Source organism: Gastrolobium bilobum, unplaced genomic scaffold, assembly GCF_033153095.1.
Source record: "Gastrolobium bilobum isolate Gb01-03AN ecotype WA unplaced genomic scaffold, APGP_CSIRO_Gbil_v1 utg149762, whole genome shotgun sequence".
Taxonomy (NCBI): Eukaryota; Viridiplantae; Streptophyta; class Magnoliopsida; order Fabales; family Fabaceae; genus Gastrolobium; species Gastrolobium bilobum.
This window is the reverse complement of record NW_026899606.1, coordinates 24032-43025: the sequence shown is the minus strand read 5'-3', so window position 1 is coordinate 43025 and position 18994 is coordinate 24032. Positions and strand designations below refer to the sequence as shown.

The 18994-nt window shown below is 30.9% G+C and overlaps 1 protein-coding gene across 1 annotated transcript; it reads right to left on the bottom strand.

The window, feature by feature from the left end:
- Positions 1-15320: 15320 nt before the first annotated feature.
- On the bottom strand, positions 15321-18331 carry LOC133291942 (vesicle-associated membrane protein 711-like). The gene is made up of 4 exons (XM_061490300.1): positions 17964-18331; positions 17696-17886; positions 17426-17589; positions 15321-15994 (listed from the first exon to the last, which is right to left on the bottom strand). The coding sequence occupies exons 1-4, from the start codon at positions 18178-18180 to the stop codon at positions 15904-15906; spliced, it is 663 nt and encodes a 220-aa protein (XP_061346284.1). The 5' UTR covers positions 18181-18331; the 3' UTR covers positions 15321-15903.
- Between the last annotated feature and the right edge of the window lie 663 nt (positions 18332-18994).

The window sequence follows — 18994 nt, the reverse complement described above, 5'->3', positions numbered from 1 at the left end:
TTATTATTGGATTAGAGGAAAAATTGAATGAAGAGAGAAAAAGAAAAATAACTTTTGAATCCAATGGTGATTAAAGTGATAGTGAAGTGGTAGTAGAAAAATTTGGTATATTAAATATCCTACTTCAATGAATAAAGGTTTCGAAACACAAACATGGATGGTTGAGTTTTGGTTTGTGATAGTAATTCAAATTCATTCACCTATTTAAATTGTGAGATAGGTTATTTTGCCTACTCCTATTTTGCCTATCTTTGTCTACCCCTTTCATTACCGTTCGATTACAATCTAATCCAACGGTTTATATTTGCGAAATAAAATAAACTATTTTCCCCCTTTCTTTCTTCTCGTTTTCTCAAACACCCTTTCTCTCTCGTGGTCTTTCTCTCTTCCTCTATGCTATAGCGAATTTTTTTTCCCCTGTATTATACATGCTTCGAAACCAATTAGCGTTCATATTGAATTGAATAGCAAGAATTCCACTATGGATTCTCCAACACTTGCCGGTCAAGTCCAACATATCAATATAGGGGGAATTAAAAAGAAATAAAGATATAAAATTTAGATCAACGAACCCAACTTGATATTACATGGTGGATTTCATTATCAGGGATATTTGATATTTGATGGTGTTCTGTAGCTACTTACGATTTGAATCTTTATTTTATTGCTTCAAGTTTTGTGTAATAACAGTTATAACTTAGCAATCAACTTGTCGACTTAGTCTTCTTGAAGGCAATAAAACTCAGCGACCCAATTCGTCTCCGATCCTTTAATTTTATGAGGCATACAGGGAAAACCAAAAAGGATATCAAAACTAAATGATTCATAGGTACATTTGCTCGTTCACCTGGGCGGCAGACATCAGCGTACAGGGAAATAAAATAGGTATAGCTTATATAGGAAGAGAAAAAGGGGAGAAGAGAAAAAGAGGAGAAGAGAGAAAGGGTGTGGGAGGAAGTGAGTAAAAAGAAAGGGAAAAATAGTTTATTTTATTTCGCAAATATGGACAGTTGGATTAGATTGTAATCGGACGGTAATGAAAAGGGTAGACAAAGGTAGGCAAAATGGGAGTAGGCAAAATAACCTATCCCTTAAATTGTTCATGTATGCAAAAAAAAAAAAAAAAAAAAAGTTTTAGAAAAATGGCCCATGTTATGTTTCGTGCCCAAAATTAATGGAAAAAAAAAATCAAATTCATTGATTAGGATTTAAAATTTTGGATTTCATGAATCAGTGGAATTATGGATTGAGGAAAAATGGGTTTGAGATAATAATGTAGGGAATATCTCCCCTTTATTCCGTGATTGCCTCTTCTGTTCTGCACATGATAAGCTAGGGCTCTATGATGAACACCTAGAATATTATATGCTATACACTTTTATCTTTTTCATTATTTTTCCTTTAAAGGGGAAAGGAGTAATTTATGATGAAATAAATTTGAATTTTGGTGATGCACTGTTCAACATCAGTTTTATATGATCAATTCATGCAATGAGAGGGGATGTCTTGAGTTGACTTTTAAAATAAATTACTTTGTTGTAAAATTGTTTTTTTTTTTAGAATATTCAAAACAGGTATTATTACAAAAATTAAGGGACTGCCAAAATATTGATTAGAATAACGATTTCGTATAAATCATGATTAAGACAGTTTTAAAGTTACCTGATATGGATAAATACTATGTAAATACAAGGTCCAACATAAAAACATTCACAATGAAGCAAAGTCTTAGTCCAAGAAGACTGCAAGCTCCACCATAATAAATACATGCTGCTATCTTATCTATCTTATCTCTTCCACCAAAGCTATCTCAGCAAGCACCTTAATATTTATGGCTACATGACAAACAAGCTCCATGACAACCAGCAAGCTCCTCAACCTTAAAGACACCATGACAGCAAGCTCCTCAACATTTAATCATGGCAGCTCAATTACTTAGCCTCCAAGGCAAAGCAAACCTGATAACTAAGTAACATCTTCCCAAGCTGCTCATCTTTCCACTATAAATACATCTTCTCCTACATAATTAAACATGTTTGAACCATAACTGACTTGAGCGTCGAAGTGTCTTGCAAGTACACCCTCATCGCGTTCCATCGAAGACCCATGGGATAAAGCGGCCCAACTGCAAGATGCTCTGACTCAAGACAAGTTCCAGGCCGGCCTGTGTAGAGGAAGATCACATGATCGACCCAGTTGTAAAGATCTGTTCCGATCACCTACCCAAAAAAAGACAGTTTTGAACCATCTCTTTGTTGGTCGGGATGAATTATAAAAGAGTAAATACTCTTTTTAGTCCCTAACAAAAAACACGGTCCCCACTTTAGTCCTTTACAAAAATAAATTAGTCAGTTAGTCCCTAACAAATTCAAAGTAGACCCATTTAGTTGAAATCGTGGTCCCTCACAAATTCAAAAATGACCCATATTAGTCCCTCAAAAAGACTAAAATGGGTCAACCTTGAATTTGTTATGGACTAACTGACTAATTTATTTTTGTAAAGGACTAAAGTGGGGACCGTGTTTTTTGTTAAGGATCAAAAAAGGTCTTTACTCATTACAAAAAGGGTAAATTGAGTTATCTAAATTTTATGAATTTAAATTAATATTAATTTTCTAATAAAAATTTAAACTGATAAAAAAATAACAAAGAGATAACAATAATAGTTGCGTGAGAAAAACTTTAAATGGAGAAAAAGATTTAGAATTACTTCTCACGCTTCTAATCAATAAGTGAATAGGTATAGAATAGTAGTGAACTCAATAAATGTATTCGTATCTTGGTTGTGAAATAATTTTAAATGCGCCTTGGGCAATGCGCTATTTTTTTTTATGCTTATCCATATTTTGAAAAAAGACTCAAAGGAATATTTTTATACATTTTTTTCTCTAAATCAAATCTTAAATAAAAATCTCTAAATTTTTGCACTAAATTTATTTTTTTAGCATGTTTTATAATAAAACTTTCCAAAAAAAAATTATTCAAAATAGAATCAAAATTTTTAAATTACTTTTCTAAAAATAAACTTTCTAAAATTAAATAAAATAGAATCAAATCTTTCAAAAAGGAATTTAATCTGAAATTAATTTTTTCTTTCTCAAATCAAAAAATAAATCTTAAAAATTTAATTAGATTAAAAATAAATTTTTTATATTTTCCTTAGTTGCAGAATATTAAGATAATATAACTCAACACATTATTAGAATTCACCTCATCCAATTGTTACATGGAATCTAAGATTTTATTTTGCAACTTCCATCTTTATGATCTTCATGATTTTATCTAAGATTTTATATTGCATTCATTTTTTCATAATTCATCAAAAATTAATTTCTGTAATAAATTTTCAAAAACTAAATAAATTGTTATTTAATTTTAAATCACTTATTTGTTATCATCAGAACTAATAAAGGTGAGACCTAACACTCTTCTTAGAAACAATTGTTAACTAAATCAAGTTTTTTATGGTGATGTCAATAAGACAATAATATAAAGGGCTTATCGTTTCTCAAATTGAATCGAATGTGATTTTATATCATATTTTTTGACCGTACAAAGAGTTGGATTAATGGTGGTAAAGAAAGAGAGAGAAAAGAAGAATCATAATCATTCAGAGTTGAATCAATTAATATAAGGAAATAAATAAACAAATTATTTTCGACTACTAAATCATAACAGTACAAAGATGGATTAATGGTGGTAAAGAAAGAGAAAAAAAAAGAAATCATAATCATTCAAAGTTGAATTAATTAATATAAGGAAATAAATAAACAAATTATCTTCGGCTACTAAATTATAACTGTACAAAGATAGATTAATGGTGGTAAAAAAAGAGAGAAAAGAGAAATCATAATCATTCAAAGTTTAATCAATTAATATAAGGAAATAAATAAATAAAACGATGTAATTTTTGGATAGACAAAGATAAATTTATCTCAAGCTGCTTGAGAAATATTTTTCAATAATATAAAAGGCATTTCACTCATAATTATTGATTCAAATGATAAGTAGGTTTAAAAATTTTAAATTTGAGTTCAAGCCTTAAGATTAAAAAAATAAATAAAAGAGCTGTTTATATATATATATATATATATATATATATATATATATATATATATATATCTCGGATGGTGCTCGAATTGAATTATTAGACACTAGATGAAAAAAATCATTAAGTAAATAGATTAATTGGTAAGGGATTATTCTAACTTAACCCATGATCCTGAGTTCTTAAAAACACACTTATGTCAAAACTTGGTAGAGAGAACTTTGTTGTCCGTATAATTTTACTCAACTCAAATCGAATGTTTAAAGAACCGATTGATAATATAAAAAAATTTGAAAAAGAAACACCACATACATCATAATTATAGCTTTATGTTAGAGGCATCTACCCTTCTTTATTTTGTATTTTTGTGGTCTCTCCATTATGAAACAAGTTATCCAATTTATTGAAGCTTAGCTTACAATGCAATAAATCCATTGAGATATAGGTATAGAGCAACACCGAGCACATGTTATTATATTAAAAGCTAAGTCATATTTTGATAAAAGCATATCATTGGTGCGCCTGCTTTAGCACTTGAAAATGGCTCGTGCGGTGGAAGAGAAAAACCGTGGAGGGGGTGACCGGTTTTGAAGGTAACCGGTGGATTGCTTCTCTGGACAATTTGTCTGCTTCGGTGAGAACAAGGAAACGATGAATGAGGTTACAGTTGCGAGCCTTTTGTCTTTTGGGTATCTTTCGGTGGTCCAAATTCATTGCCAATCAAAGCAAAGAAGATGAAAATTAAATATAAGTTGATGGAATTAATATTTTTTGCGATATAGGAAATTTTATCTTCTATATAATGAGAAAAGTTATATTTACAATCTATTTTTGTTTACAACTTTTTACAATCACATCTTAACCAATGATTTCGGTCAATCAATGGTTGTCATTTATTGCGATTAATAATTAATTAATAAATTTGATTTGCAAAAATCTTAACCGTTGATTGACGGAAATCAACAGTTAAGATATGATTGTAAAAGGTTGTAAACGAAAATAGGTTATAAGTATAACCTTCTCCCTATATAATTATATAAAAGTGTGTGAAGTTTATATTTTTTTTTCCTTCTATTCACATGGTCCCAAATGGGCCCCATACACTTTTATATATACGTAAAAAATAAATTATCTCTTATAATATAAAAAATATTAATCTCTAAGTTTATTTGTATGTTAAAGTAAACACAAATAGAATAGTATAATACAAGTCAGTAGGATTAGCCTAGTGGTAAGAGATGTGAGTAGTTATGTAATAGATTGTGTGTTTAATTCATCAATATATATATATATATATGGGTTTTATTATTCTCCTTCAACATAAGATAGATATCTTATGTTGTAGAGATAAAATGGGTGGGTCCCATCATTACAAGAAAAAAGGAAAAAAAAGAAAAAGGTGAGGTGCGGAAATCAAAGTGAGAGAGTAGGAGAAAAGTAATCTTATGTAAAAGGAGAGTAATATTTTCTTATATATATATGTGTGTATAATACAAATGGTTGAATTATAACATAAGTTTTTTGAATTGTTAAATGATCAATAATTATGGTTGAATTATAACAAATGGTTGAATTTCCAATCAGGTATGGATCCTCTTATATGAAAAAGAATATGATATGGCCATACGGAGAATTATATCCATACAAAGGTGGATCAATGGTAATAAAAGAAGAGAGAGAGAGAGAAAATATTGAAATAGGTAATTAACAAATCATAATTGTTGATTTATCTTTGTATGATTATGATTTTCACATAATCATATCATTTTTTTAACACGAGAGGATCCATTTCCAAACGGATGTGGATCATCTTACGTAAAAAAGAACATGATATTGTCATATGAAAAATCATAATCATACAAAGGTGGATCAATGGTAATAAAGAAAGAGAGAGAGAAAATAATGAAATAGGTAATTGACAAACCACAATTGTTGATTCACTTTTATATGATTATGATCCACCTATATAATCATATCATTTTTTTTCATATGAGAGGATCCATTTCCAAACGGATGTGAATCCTCTTATGTGAAAAAGAATATGATATGGCCATACGGGAAATCATAACCATACAAAGGTGGATCAATGGTAATAAAGAAAGAGAGAGAAAAAATATTGAAATAGATAATTAACAAATCATAATTGTTGATTCACCTTTGTATAATTATAATCTTCCTACATAATCATATTATAATTTTTTCACGGATCCATTTCCAAACTAAACCTTTTTGGTTATTCATGAATAAAACAACATAATTTATTATAATATCATGTGTGTTGCATAAGGAAAGAACCGACCAAGAGGTTAGAGCCGACAAAACGAGCTCAGCTCGGCGGGCCAACCCGCCTCACCATCTAAACGGGGCGGAGCGAGCTCATTTTTTGGCGGGTTGATAGCGGGCATAGGCGGGCCGAGGCGGGTCGGTGTAAAATAGGCTCGGGCTGGTGGGCCAACCCGCCTAACCCGTCAAACGGGGCGGAGCGGGCCGAGTTTTTCAGCCCACTTTCAAAAGCGGGACGGGGGGGCTGATTCATTTTTTGGCGGGTTGATGGCGGGGCGGGGCGGCGCGTCCACTTTGCCACCTCTAGTAGGAGTGCGCATGGAGCGGTTCATAACCGATTTTGACAAAAATCGAACCGAACCAGTTTTCTTTTTTAAAAATCGGTTTTTAATTTTCCAAATCGGTTTGGAACCGATTGCAAAATCGATTTATGGTTCATAACCGGTTTTGATTGAAAACTGATTTTAAACTGATTTTAATTCAAAATCAGTTTTTAATCAAAACCGGTTATGAACTATAAACCGGTTATCAAGTTCAAAACCAATTTAATTACAAATTTAAAATCCAAAATTTTGAATAATGTACCAATAAATAATTTTTACAAGAGTTATACTTAATATCGAAACTCTCTTTTTTCTTTGTTAACGACAACTCATAAGAGCCAAATCCCAAAATTAAGTATAGAAAAGTTATCTAATTGCACAAATTCATAAGAGCCAAATCACAAAGTATCCAAGATGAATTCCTTCATCAAAAGGTTTTGTTTAAGCATAACTAATTATATCAATTTGCAAAATAAATTGATAAATATCTCACAGAGAGAAAACCCTTCTTGATATTCCTTGTTTCCAAATTCAAATGTTGTAAATTAAAAGGAATTTAGATATTAAAAAGGAATATTTACCAATAAATAATCTTGTAAATTTGTAAATATTAAGTATACCTAACAATCAAACATGCGAAAAGGACCCGAGAAATAGAAAAAAAAGGAAAGAAATTGGAAAAGGGAACCCTACCAATCAGTACATAAAGAAACGTTGAAGCAAAGTAGACCAGTTTGGTTATGGATAATTAATTATTTATAAGATTTGGTAAATAACCAGTTTATAAAATAAAATACAGTTTTGTATGAAACCGATTTTTAAAAAAACCGACTTTTTAAATGTGGAGCAGTTTGATTATGAAATTGTTTGGTTCTTTTGGACATTTTGAACACTCATAATTAGAGGAATATCACGTCTTGAAATGTATAAATTATTCCAAATTATAAGAAAATAAAAACAATTACTAATTTGTTCATTTAATAATCAAGAGAATCTTAAAACAAATTGATTAGAAATATATAAAATCACCTTTACTTAAAAGATTGTTGACAAATATTATATCGAAATTCATAAGAATTTTTAGGATGCGTTTGATTTTTTTTTTTATTCATATGTTTTTAATGATAATTATAAAAATATTACATTATTTTGCTTTTTTTATTTTAAAATTTAAAAATAAAATGATGAAAGCAACAATTTTTTTTTAAATGTATGATTATGTTTTGTCACTGATAAGGTCTTGTAGAAAAATGTATTATTACCCATAATTTAGCATAAAAACTTTATTAAAAAAGGAAATAAATGTAAAACAGCACATGCTTTAACTACAAAACAAGCATGAAAAGATATTTCTTCATATAATTGATATTTCTAAATCCCCTAACTATTCTTTTTTTAATGATCTCATTAATTACTATATAAAAAAAATATTGAATGTTTTTATATTTTTATGATATTAAATTTATTTGCTTTTATATTTAGGGCATGTTTGGTGCACAATATAGGATAAGGCTTGATAATATAAGATCTGATAGTATAATGCTTGACTAAATTTTAATACTATTCAGCGTTTGATATGATATTGTATAAAATAATGTATTGTATAAGATAATATCATTTAGCGTTTGGTAGTGCACTGTATAATATTAGTTACAATAAAAATAATTTTTTTTAACAAAAATAATAAAGCATTTATATAATTATTCAAAATATGTCATATGAAATTAAATTTTATAAAAATTTATTGATCAATGTGTCCGAAAAATATATTAATTTTATAAAAATAAAAATCTTCACTATTTTAAAAATTAATATATTAAAAAATTAATTTTTATTTTAATATATTATTATTAAAATAATATATTAATTCTTGAGAATTGCACTGGTCAACAATGTTAATATATCAAGCTCTTATCAGGCCTAATTCTATCCTCTTAGGTCTGATTAATTTATGTATTATTTTGATGTATTAAGTTGTTCTGTTGTATAAGCTTATACTATACGATAGTCACATCAAATAACTAAAAATATTATAACGTATAGTATAAACTTATACTATTAGACCTTATACATCACACTAAACAGGTCCTTATTGTTGTCTGGGAGGATTATTATGAAAATAATTTAAGAAGGCACATTCATCATATTTATCCAATGTTATTAAAAAGCTTAAGTTGTATGAAATTTTTTTAATAAAAACAAAAAAAAAAGTTGTATGGAAAAATTTAGCATTTATCACTAAACACATTGATCAATTGGTATGGTGTTCCAGTTTAATCAATGATCTCAAGTTCAAGTCTTATGTATGTAACTATGGGAGGAATTGATCAACCGGTGGAAAAATTTAAAAAAATAAAACTTTGTATTCTTATAAGGCCATGGTCAATAAATAAATTGATTAGCAATCATGTTTTGTATATATGGTTTAATCATGTTGTCTTACAAGCTCAGATTGTATCCAAAAAAATTTGATTCCTCAGACGGCCATATTGTCCAATTCATCTATCTATTAAAAGAATTTTTTTGAAGTAACCTTTCTCATAAGAAGAGGGTGATTATATTTGATGCATGAAGAATAAGTACAGAAGCTGTTTTTCACTAACCCAACAATACCTCACTCATAGATACACATTCAATGTGAACAGATTTTTTATGGAGCATTACTAAGTACTTGGATGGAGTGCAAGCTCTTATCTGAAGAGGAAGCGTTGTTTTTCTCCATAAGCATGCTATGATTATTTGAGAAGTAATCTGGCCAAGTCACTCTTCTTGTTGTGTGGTCTTTTTCCTGAAGATAACAAAATCAGTAAGGAAGATTTATTCAGGTATGCATTGGGACTTGGTTTATGTGGGGATGTTAAATCATTGGAGATAGCAAGGAGCTCTGTGAATATAAACTAGTTAATAGATTCTTGTCTTTTAATGCATTGTGAGGAACGACAAGACCATGTGAAGATGCATAATGTGGTTCGTGATGTGGCTATTTTGGTGGTGTCTCGTGATCTAGAGGCAAAGGCAAAAGAAAGTTTTGCAGATTCTTCATGGTCTGAGAAAATGCATAAGCTTCTTGATCAATTGGGTGCTCCTAAACTTGAGATACTGTTAGTACAAACTGAAGATGACTTTGAATTGTCAAATGTATCTTTTGAAGAACTATACTATCATTGGTGTAATTCTGAAAGGTCTTCTACAAAGAGCAGAGGAAGTAGGGTTGGAGACCCTTTATGGAGGATGCAAAAGTATCATCCCTGAAATGTTTCAAGCCATAAGAAACATGGATGAGTTAATTGTCCTGTGTCTTCCTCATTGTTCAGAGATTGAATGCTTCATCAATACAGCTTCTGGTGAAGCTTATTAATTTCAAGTAGAAGAAGCCATGGTCCCCAGGTTGGTCAAGTTAGAGCTAATTGACATGACTAATTTAAAAGAATTGTGTCGTGGTCCAACCTTACTTTGCTTTTACGAGTTGTTAAAACTACTTCTCGTATAGGATTGCCATGTGCTGCAAAGCATATTTCCTAGGACATGCAACTTGCACAATCTTAAAACCTTAAAAATTTATGGTTGTCCAATGCTTATATTACCTCTTCTCCAATGTAAGAGGCGGCTTTCCCTCCGATGTGGTAGATCTTTTTTTTTGGGCGGCTACACCCACCTATAAGGTGGAGAGCATTAAATTATAGGGACACATGAAATCATCAACTGAAAAATTAGCTCAAAAAATGAAGGTGCCCAAAACCTCATAAATCTTACACTAGTTGCCTACTTGCCTACACAATCAATGTGAGACTCTAACAAAATACGTGAAGTTAAAGCAAATAATAAAAGTTATGAAGGGCAAGGAGCATCCTTGTGACAAGCTTGAGTTTACACTTCCAGTCTCTTGTGCAGCTTAGAAGTGTACAAATACATGAGTCTTCTAATGAAATCCAAATTGAGCTTTCCCTATGCGGAATTATTGGAAATTGGAACTCATAAACCTTCTCAATCTCCAATGCCTTTTTCCCTGAAAACTATCCCTCAAGGTGACCTAAATTGACAACCCCACATTCAGAACTTAAACAACCTCATACAATTACCGTGTCATATTGCTAATACGATTTTGATCCGTTGATTTGTTGGTTTGATTGCATTAACAAGGAGGGATTTGTGAACGACTTAAAAGAGGTTCCTGAGCAATCCAATTTTATTTATCTAAGATTTACGGTCACTAATTATGGAAACAAGAAATACTTTGATTCTGTTCTATTTTTTTCTTCTTAAAAGTTAAAACTGTTTTATAGAATAGTTAATGAAATAAGGTTTTTATTTTAAAAAAAAATTAAAATACTAAACAAAAATAATTTAAATATATTTTCTAAATTTAATTTAAAAAAAAAAATTGGGAATTGAACACAATACCTATTATCCACTATTTACCCCCTCACAACTAGGCTTAGAGCCTGTTTGGATCCTCTTATTTTTAAGCTAGAAGCTACTTATAAGCTAAAGCTAAAAAAAAGAGCTTAAAAAAATAAGCTAAAAGCTGTTTGGAAATTACATAAATGTTTTAGCTTAAAAATTACATAAAAGCACATATTTCAAGAAAATTATTTTTCTCTCTATCTTTATCACTCTTCATTTAAAAAAAAAGCACACAATTCAAGAAAAAAGCTTAAAAAAAAAGCTCCTAGGAGGAGCTTTTAGTTTTCAGTTTTTATCTTCATTATAAAAAAAAGAGCTTTTCGTTATAAGAGCTTTCCCAAAACCTGTTTGGCCTAGCTTATGCTTATAAGTAGCTTATAGCTTAAAAATAAGAAGATCCAAACAGGCACTTAGTGGTTTAACAAACAAAAAAAAAGTTACAAATTTTAATTTATTTTTTTTACAAAATAGACTTTATCAAACGTGTTTTTTTACTTTTTTTTTTAAATATAAAAAAATTATTTTTGGAAACAGAATTCAAACGTACCCATATTCCGTAATATTGAGAAACATATGACTCAAATCAAGAAACATAAAGGTTTGTCTCTAATATATGGAAGCATTTTATGTAATAGTGTTGTGTAACTCAACAGACATGGCAACGGGGCTTGAAATTTTGCAATGGATCATTCCTCGTTATGAAAATAAGATTGGATATTTCATTTTACGGGAGTCTATTCGCATGGACTTTAAAAAAAAAAGTGTTTTTTATATCTTACTTATTTTAGAAGTACTTTTTACAAAAAATTAAATTTATTTATATATTTTTTAAAATATTTGATTTTTGAAAAAAAAAAAAGTTGATTTTAGGCTCTTTTTTTTTTAGAAGCTAAAATCTTTAGCTTTAAAAAAGTAAATTTTTGATTTTTTTATGACTTTTACTTTTTTTAAAAGTAGATATCCAAACAAATTTATTCAGAAAATTGTTTTTTTTTTCTTAAAAAATTAACTTTTGAAAAAAAAAAACTTATTCAAACAGCCCTAGTAAATAGTAATTGACATATCATTCCGTAATCCTTGCGACTGCGAACTTAACATAAAGCAGAGGGTAGGGCCCATAAGTTGTGGTCCATTTTTTAGTGCAACTTGTCATTGCTTCTAATTTCTAAACCCATTATGCATTATAGGTTTATGAGATATGGGTCAAAGCAGGAAGGACCAGACCATGGAAGAGCCATGACATAAATTAAGGAGAGCCACATAACTGACCAAGGTTAAAAAGAGAAGTAGCACAGGTTAAAAAATAATATATGGGCAAAAAGAAACAAATGGGATGAGCATATTCACATTATGGGTCAAAAAGGGTAGGAACAGATAGTGGCAAAACCATGACATAAATAGGGAAAGGCCAAGAAGGTTCAGAAAGTGTTAAAATAAAAAGGTTGAAATAAGAAGGAGCACAAGAGTATACTTTATACTTATAAAAATATCTTCCTAATAATATTCATAAAAATTATTAGATGAAAAATAGATATATTTAATAACTTAGGAACATTTAAACTTTCAATACTTTATTTAGTGATTAAGGAATTTTTAGAAAAATTGATTAGGAGAATATATAATTATTCCTTTTTAAAAATTTGTGAAAATATTTATTGAAAATTTCTGTTTTTAGTACAAAAAAATTATGGACAATTGATTTTTTTATTTTTTTATTTTTTATAGAAATATTGTTGATAATGTCAAGTGCCGGAACTTGAGGGAAAATTCTACAGGGACAGCTACAAGAGTAATAGTGAACCTAAATTCTCCAAATGACGCTTTGTGCATTGACGATGCACAAGTACAGTTTGCCCTTGAGGGAGGTTGTCATTCCCAACCCACATCTTTGATCTCATGCATTGTGCACGTTGTCAAGTACATTGCGCTGCAGAAGGTTGATCTCACTGACACTTTTTCTATGCCCAGATTTGTCGTTTTATTTTGGATTTTTTATAATGACTTTGTTCTACATGGCATGTTGTGTTTGAAATTACTTGTTCCACCTTGATCACGTCATGCATAAGAATGTATGAAACCGCGTAGTAAAGCACAAAAACGTTATTAAAGAAGGAAATAGGCATAACAGAACACATGCTTTAAGTGTAAAACAGGCATAGACAGATATAATTCCTAAATGAATAATATTATTATTCTTAAATATTCTATTAATTATTACATTAAAAATTATTAATTTTTAAATGCTTTTAGGATATTCAATACGTCTACTTTCATGTTTAGAGAGCTCATGTTTTGTATAGAAAAACTTTGTATCCTCAGGAGTCTTGGACGGCCATGGCTATAAGCATTTTCAGGGTTATTCTAAAGAAAAAATAGATACAAGTTGTATCATTTCATAGACACAAAGAGGTGTGGATTCTATTAAAAATAAAAAATAAAAAATAAAAAATAAAAAATAAAAAATAAAAAATAAAAAATAAAAAATAAAAATAAAGATGTGAGTCTTATCTCTGTGTCATTTAAAATGACACATTTTTTCCCATTCTAAATTCCCAAAATAGCATAACTTTTATGAGTGACTGGCCTTTTGAGTAAGGTTTACAATTTTCAACGGGATGTGCTGACACAACACAAAAAATTCTGTTACGAACAAAATAAATAAAAATGAGAATTTGACTTTATTGAGGAAGCCTGACCTCAAATGGCTTTACTGAGGAAGCTTGACCTCTTGCATAAATGCCTTTTGGAATAACTTTTCTAATTTGATCTGAATATTTTTTCCAATATTTTAATGTTTAAATAGATAATATGAGCCAACCATTAAAATAACCACCCACTACTTAAACAATCCAATAATTCAGAAAATAATAAAATAACATAAATAAAATTATAACAAATTCATATTCGGGTCGTGTTCGTGTCAACCTAATAACCCGAAATTGACCCGGATTAATCTTCCTACAAGTTATTTGTGTCGTGTCATGTCGCAAATAAATTATTCGTGTCTTATCGTATCGTGTCAACCTGTATAATAATTAACACAATTTGAGATTGACAGGTTATTCGTGTTGTGTCATACCATGTCAACCTATTCATTGTTGTGTCAACATTTAAAATATGTGGGTCGTGTTTGTATAAAAAATTTCAATCCGATTTCAAATTCAAATCATGGTTATATTAAATATACTTGTATTCGTATCATCGTGTCGGATCGCCCTGTATTGTCATCCCTTTTCAGGTCCATTATGATATAAGTAGAAGAACTCTACACGTGGTGAGTTAAATACCTCTAGGTATTCTACAAAGAGGAGAAAGGAAGTTGGGTTGGATGTGGGATTTTTTCTCTCTCTCTTAGTTATTCAGAACCAACTCTCGCGCAATGATCTTAATTGATTACAAAAGATAAGTTAAAAATTGGTACATAATATCCCACAAACAACAATAACGTTAGCAATTATCCACTTAAAAGCTTGGGAATGCATATTATAACTTAGGTCCCTAAGCTTGCTTTCATTAAGATACACATACACTATATAAGTGAAACAACCAAAGACAATGTAATTATTGAAGACAGGGGAGGAACATTCCAAGTTCCAAAGATACCATGTTAAATATAAGAACGCATTGAAAATTCAAATACCAAGTTAACTATATAAGTGAAACAACCAAAGACATTGCAGTGGCAGAACATATACTCATAATCCCCCTTTATATCAAAGTTTTAGATATGATTCGATCATCATGATTAGGAATTGTCCAATGCTTACATCAGTCTTCCCAATATCTGTCGCACGAACTCTGGCACAGCTACAGGAGCTTTTGTATAATAGGTAAATATTTATTATAGTCCAGGACCATCCAATAATCTAGTACTCCCTCTCACATCATTAATTTTTTCTTTCCCTTTTTACCCTTACTATTTTTTCTCTTTTCCAATTTTACTCCTCCATTTACACTAAGAGACCACCTAAAAAATAATGATCCCAGACCACAATAAATAATCTCGTATAATAGAATGCAGGGAGTTGGTGCAAACAATAATTATTGAAGAAAGAGGGGAGGGACATTCCAAGTTCCAAAGATACCAAGTTAAATATAAGAACGCATTTAAAATTCAAATCTAGCGCGAATTTATCATGTGTTTAATGGAGCATGCATGTGTTGTTACACTTTTGAATTTCATCAGAGTAACCGACAGTTCTAACGGCTTTGTCAACCAAAAAGCGTTCAGAAACCGAAATGATGCATTACTTCTTGCACTCTACAATTTTATCTTGTTATGTTGTCGAATGAGGGAGTGTTCAAAAACCGAAATATGTTAGTGTTAGCACAACATGGGAGTGGTGGAATAGTTTCTAAAACTACTACTCTGAGCTACTGAAGCACTATTTGATTTGATCCAGCAATTCAAGATGACGACCATTCAAAACACCCTTCATTGCGCTATGAAGGGACACATGGAATCTAAAAGTTCACCCTTCCTCCTCTTAAACAAGAAGAGAAGGAAACATCTATGACACCATGAAGCTGCAATGCTATAATTTACATAAATTAAAATCTCAGCCAATTTCCTGTTCAATCCAAATTTTTGGGGTGGAATGAGAGTGCAATAACAGACATGCCCCCCTCTTTTCCTTTTTTTATCTTTTTTCTCCTTCTTCAAGCCTCATAATAAAAATACAACCCCAAACACTTCGAATCGATTGCAAGGGAATTCACTAGCACACATGCAGACAGCCCAGCAATTGAAGATGGAATCTGCATAACAATGGAAGATAAAAAGAAAGTGACCTCTGCAAGCTGAAGACGACAAGGAAGCACACATAAAATTCACTTGCTAATCCTTCACTTAAGGCAAGATGGTAGTGCAGGCCCATGGCAAACAAAAGCCAACACAACATAAACTATCACAAGTAGGGTGACTATAAGCGCAATCCTGCAACACACAAGCATTTTGTCAGCGGTTTAAGACCCAAAAAATTGAGCATCGTAACTATAGCTGAAGATTGATGAATTGTACTATAAGGTTCTATGAAGGCAACAAGTTCGTTATCCACTACTCTAAATTATTCTAAAACTAGTAGAGACAATCACTATCAAATGAAAAATCAAAATTGTTTAATTGAACTGTCGCCAGGCAAACACACTCACTTTAAATTTATTATATTACAAATAAAAAGGATATTGCACTCTCAACAGTATATAAGTCAGTTCAAAGTAGAGATTTATCTCATGTTAATATAATTTTAGTTAATATGAGAATCTAGAACTTTGATTCTACTGGTGTTTTTTCATGCAAATCTTACTTTCAGTTTCTCATACGCTCTCCTACAAGGGAGATATTTTCCAAGGATAAACCAATTTGGAATTCTAAAGCTCCTTCTAAGGTCAAAAGCTTTTGTTTGGACAGCTTCACTCAGTAGAATTCATACTCATGACTTTTTCAAAGTTAGATGCCCGCACATGCCTCTCTCTCCTTAAATGTCTCATGTGAAGATCTAAGATTGAAACGTTACCTCATTTATTTCTCCATTGTTCAGCTGTGTGATAGCTTTTGAATAAACCTTTTGGTATTTTTGGTAAGCAAATCAGTGGGTGTGTCCTAGTTCATTGGATCAGTTTCCACATTGTTTGGTAAAGGAAAAAAAATATTGTGGCCATATGTTGTTCGTGGGATTATGTGGTTGGAAAGGAATGCCCGCGTTTTCAAGGATGTTTCCTTACCTCTGGATTTGTTATGGGATAGAATCATTTTCATGGTTTGGCATTCAGTACATGGTTTATATAAGCATATCGGTATTCAAGATATGCAAGGAGACTGCACAGCTCTCCTACACTGACAAGTTTTTAGGAGTTTCCTTTTTGTCCCTGTTTTTTCTCCTTTTAGTATTGTCTTTGTCGAGGATTTATAATCCTCAAATCTTTTGTAATTCTATTTCTTTCTTTCTCTAATAAAATTTATTTTTATATTTAAATAAGCTAATTCAAATCCGCACTAATAGTGATCAGTTTTTACCAACACTTCAACCTAGAACCTCTACTCCAATCTCAACACACCCAACCACCTGAGCTTAAGCCCAGGTGATTCCATCAGAATAATCTAAGTATGTATCAAATCATTATATCTTTAGTCTTGAAAATTCGAAGGAAAATGGCATGTATTTCCATACATGAATGAAAAAAAGGTTTCAGATTCATTAAAGAGACTTCAGTTTTCTCATTATAAGTTCAAGTTGAACATATATTAGTAGTTAATGGATGCTTAAAAAAGGAACAATCGAACTTATACAAGCACAACAGGCAAAAAGCAGCGACTAATAATAATAATAATAAGATTGGGGGTTATAGAGAGAGAAAGAGAACATACGTAAGCTTGACATTTCTCCACCAGACGGTGCTTCTGAAACGGCGAGCTTGCTTCCTGAAGCGAAAGGTGTTTCCTTGCATATTAGCAGTTTTATCCACGAGCAATTCCAATCGATCCCCTCTATCTAAAACTTTGTCTATATTTTCTATCATCACGTTTCGTACCTATTCAAGAAACCAAACATAAGAGTAGCGCAACGCAAGAGATAAAGTTTAAAAAAAAACACACACACACACAAATTGTTATGAAAATTAGAATTAGGGTTCGTACCTGATTCATTTCACCTTTGATTCGGTTAATCTTATCGGCATTAGGGTCAGTGGAGTAATACTCCATTTGCTGGCTCAAAACCCTAGAGAACTCATCGTTCATTCCATAAGGCTGAGCAGAGAGAACAGCGCGTCCATAAGTCCTCACAAACCTCTGATGAATTTCTTCAAGGAACGCAAAAGGAATTCTCCCTAAAACGACGTCGATTAGGAAAAGCAATTTAGAAAAATGAAATTAGGGATTGAAGAAGAAGGAAATGAGAACTAACTGCCGGCGGTGTCGTCGGCCATACAGAGAACGGTGAGGCCATCGGTGCGTTTAACATGAAAGATGTAACGATCTTGAGAGTAAGAAACGTGGGTGTCGTTGTTGCCAGGGATCTTGTCCAATATCTGTCTTGCGATGACGCTGGCGTTGGTGGAGGTGCCGCTGAACTCCGCCAGCACCACCGATCCACGACCCACTAGCGCGTAGAGTATACCCATTAAAATTTCAAACAAATACTCTGAATGATTGATTGATTGATGAATTGAAGAAGAAGGAGAGTGGTAGTAGATAGATCAAGTTCAACTCTGATGTCAATGCTCACACATGACACACCTAAACCTTTCTTCTATTCTTCCATCTGTCTCTTTCTCTTGCTTTTTCTTTTTAGCTTTTACTTCATCATTGTGTTTTATTATTATTATATTACTTAGCGTTTTATGTCACTTTAAATAAGAAAAATAAATAAATAATAATTTTATAGAAAAGAAAATGGATATTTTTTTAAATTTAAATTTTAAATAAAAATTATTAAGTTATATCTTTCTCTCACTTAAAATGATATAATTACGGGTTCATTTTTTCTACGATCAATGTAAATAACTTATCTACAGTGAGTCCAAAACGACGTCGTTTTAAGGCGGAAATTAAGGTATTTTTGTAATTATAATTTATTTCAGGGTTATAATAGTCTTTTTCATTATAATTTTTTAAGGTTTCAACCTAAAACGACGTCGTTTTGAAAGCGAATGCAGATAACTTATCTACATTCACTTTAGAAACATTAAAGCCTATAATTATATGTCCTCAAAAAAGATAAATATTTTTTGGATAATAGTTTTTTTATGTAGTAGGAGATAATTATTATTTCCTACAGACTCATTTATCCATGTAAGGTCCCCGGGGAGAGAGTGAAAAAAAAATAGAGTAATTATCTTGAATTTCTGTGTGTAGAAGATAATTTTTTTTTATGTAACATAAAAATAATAATTTTTTTTTTCTTTTTTATTTTCCCATCAATTTTTGGTTCATGGT

Excerpts from the sequence above, each read along its gene's own strand:
- LOC133291942 (XM_061490300.1), bottom strand. The coding sequence starts at position 18,180 with ATGGGTATACTCTACGCGCTAGTGGGTCGTGGATCGGTGGTGCTGGCG. Across the intron at positions 17,887-17,963 it reads GGCCGACGACACCGCCGGCA|GGAGAATTCCTTTTGCGTTC; the intron begins GTTAGTTCTCAT and ends ACGTCGTTTTAG. Across the intron at positions 17,590-17,695 it reads TCAAAGGTGAAATGAATCAG|GTACGAAACGTGATGATAGA; the intron begins GTACGAACCCTA and ends TTTCTTGAATAG.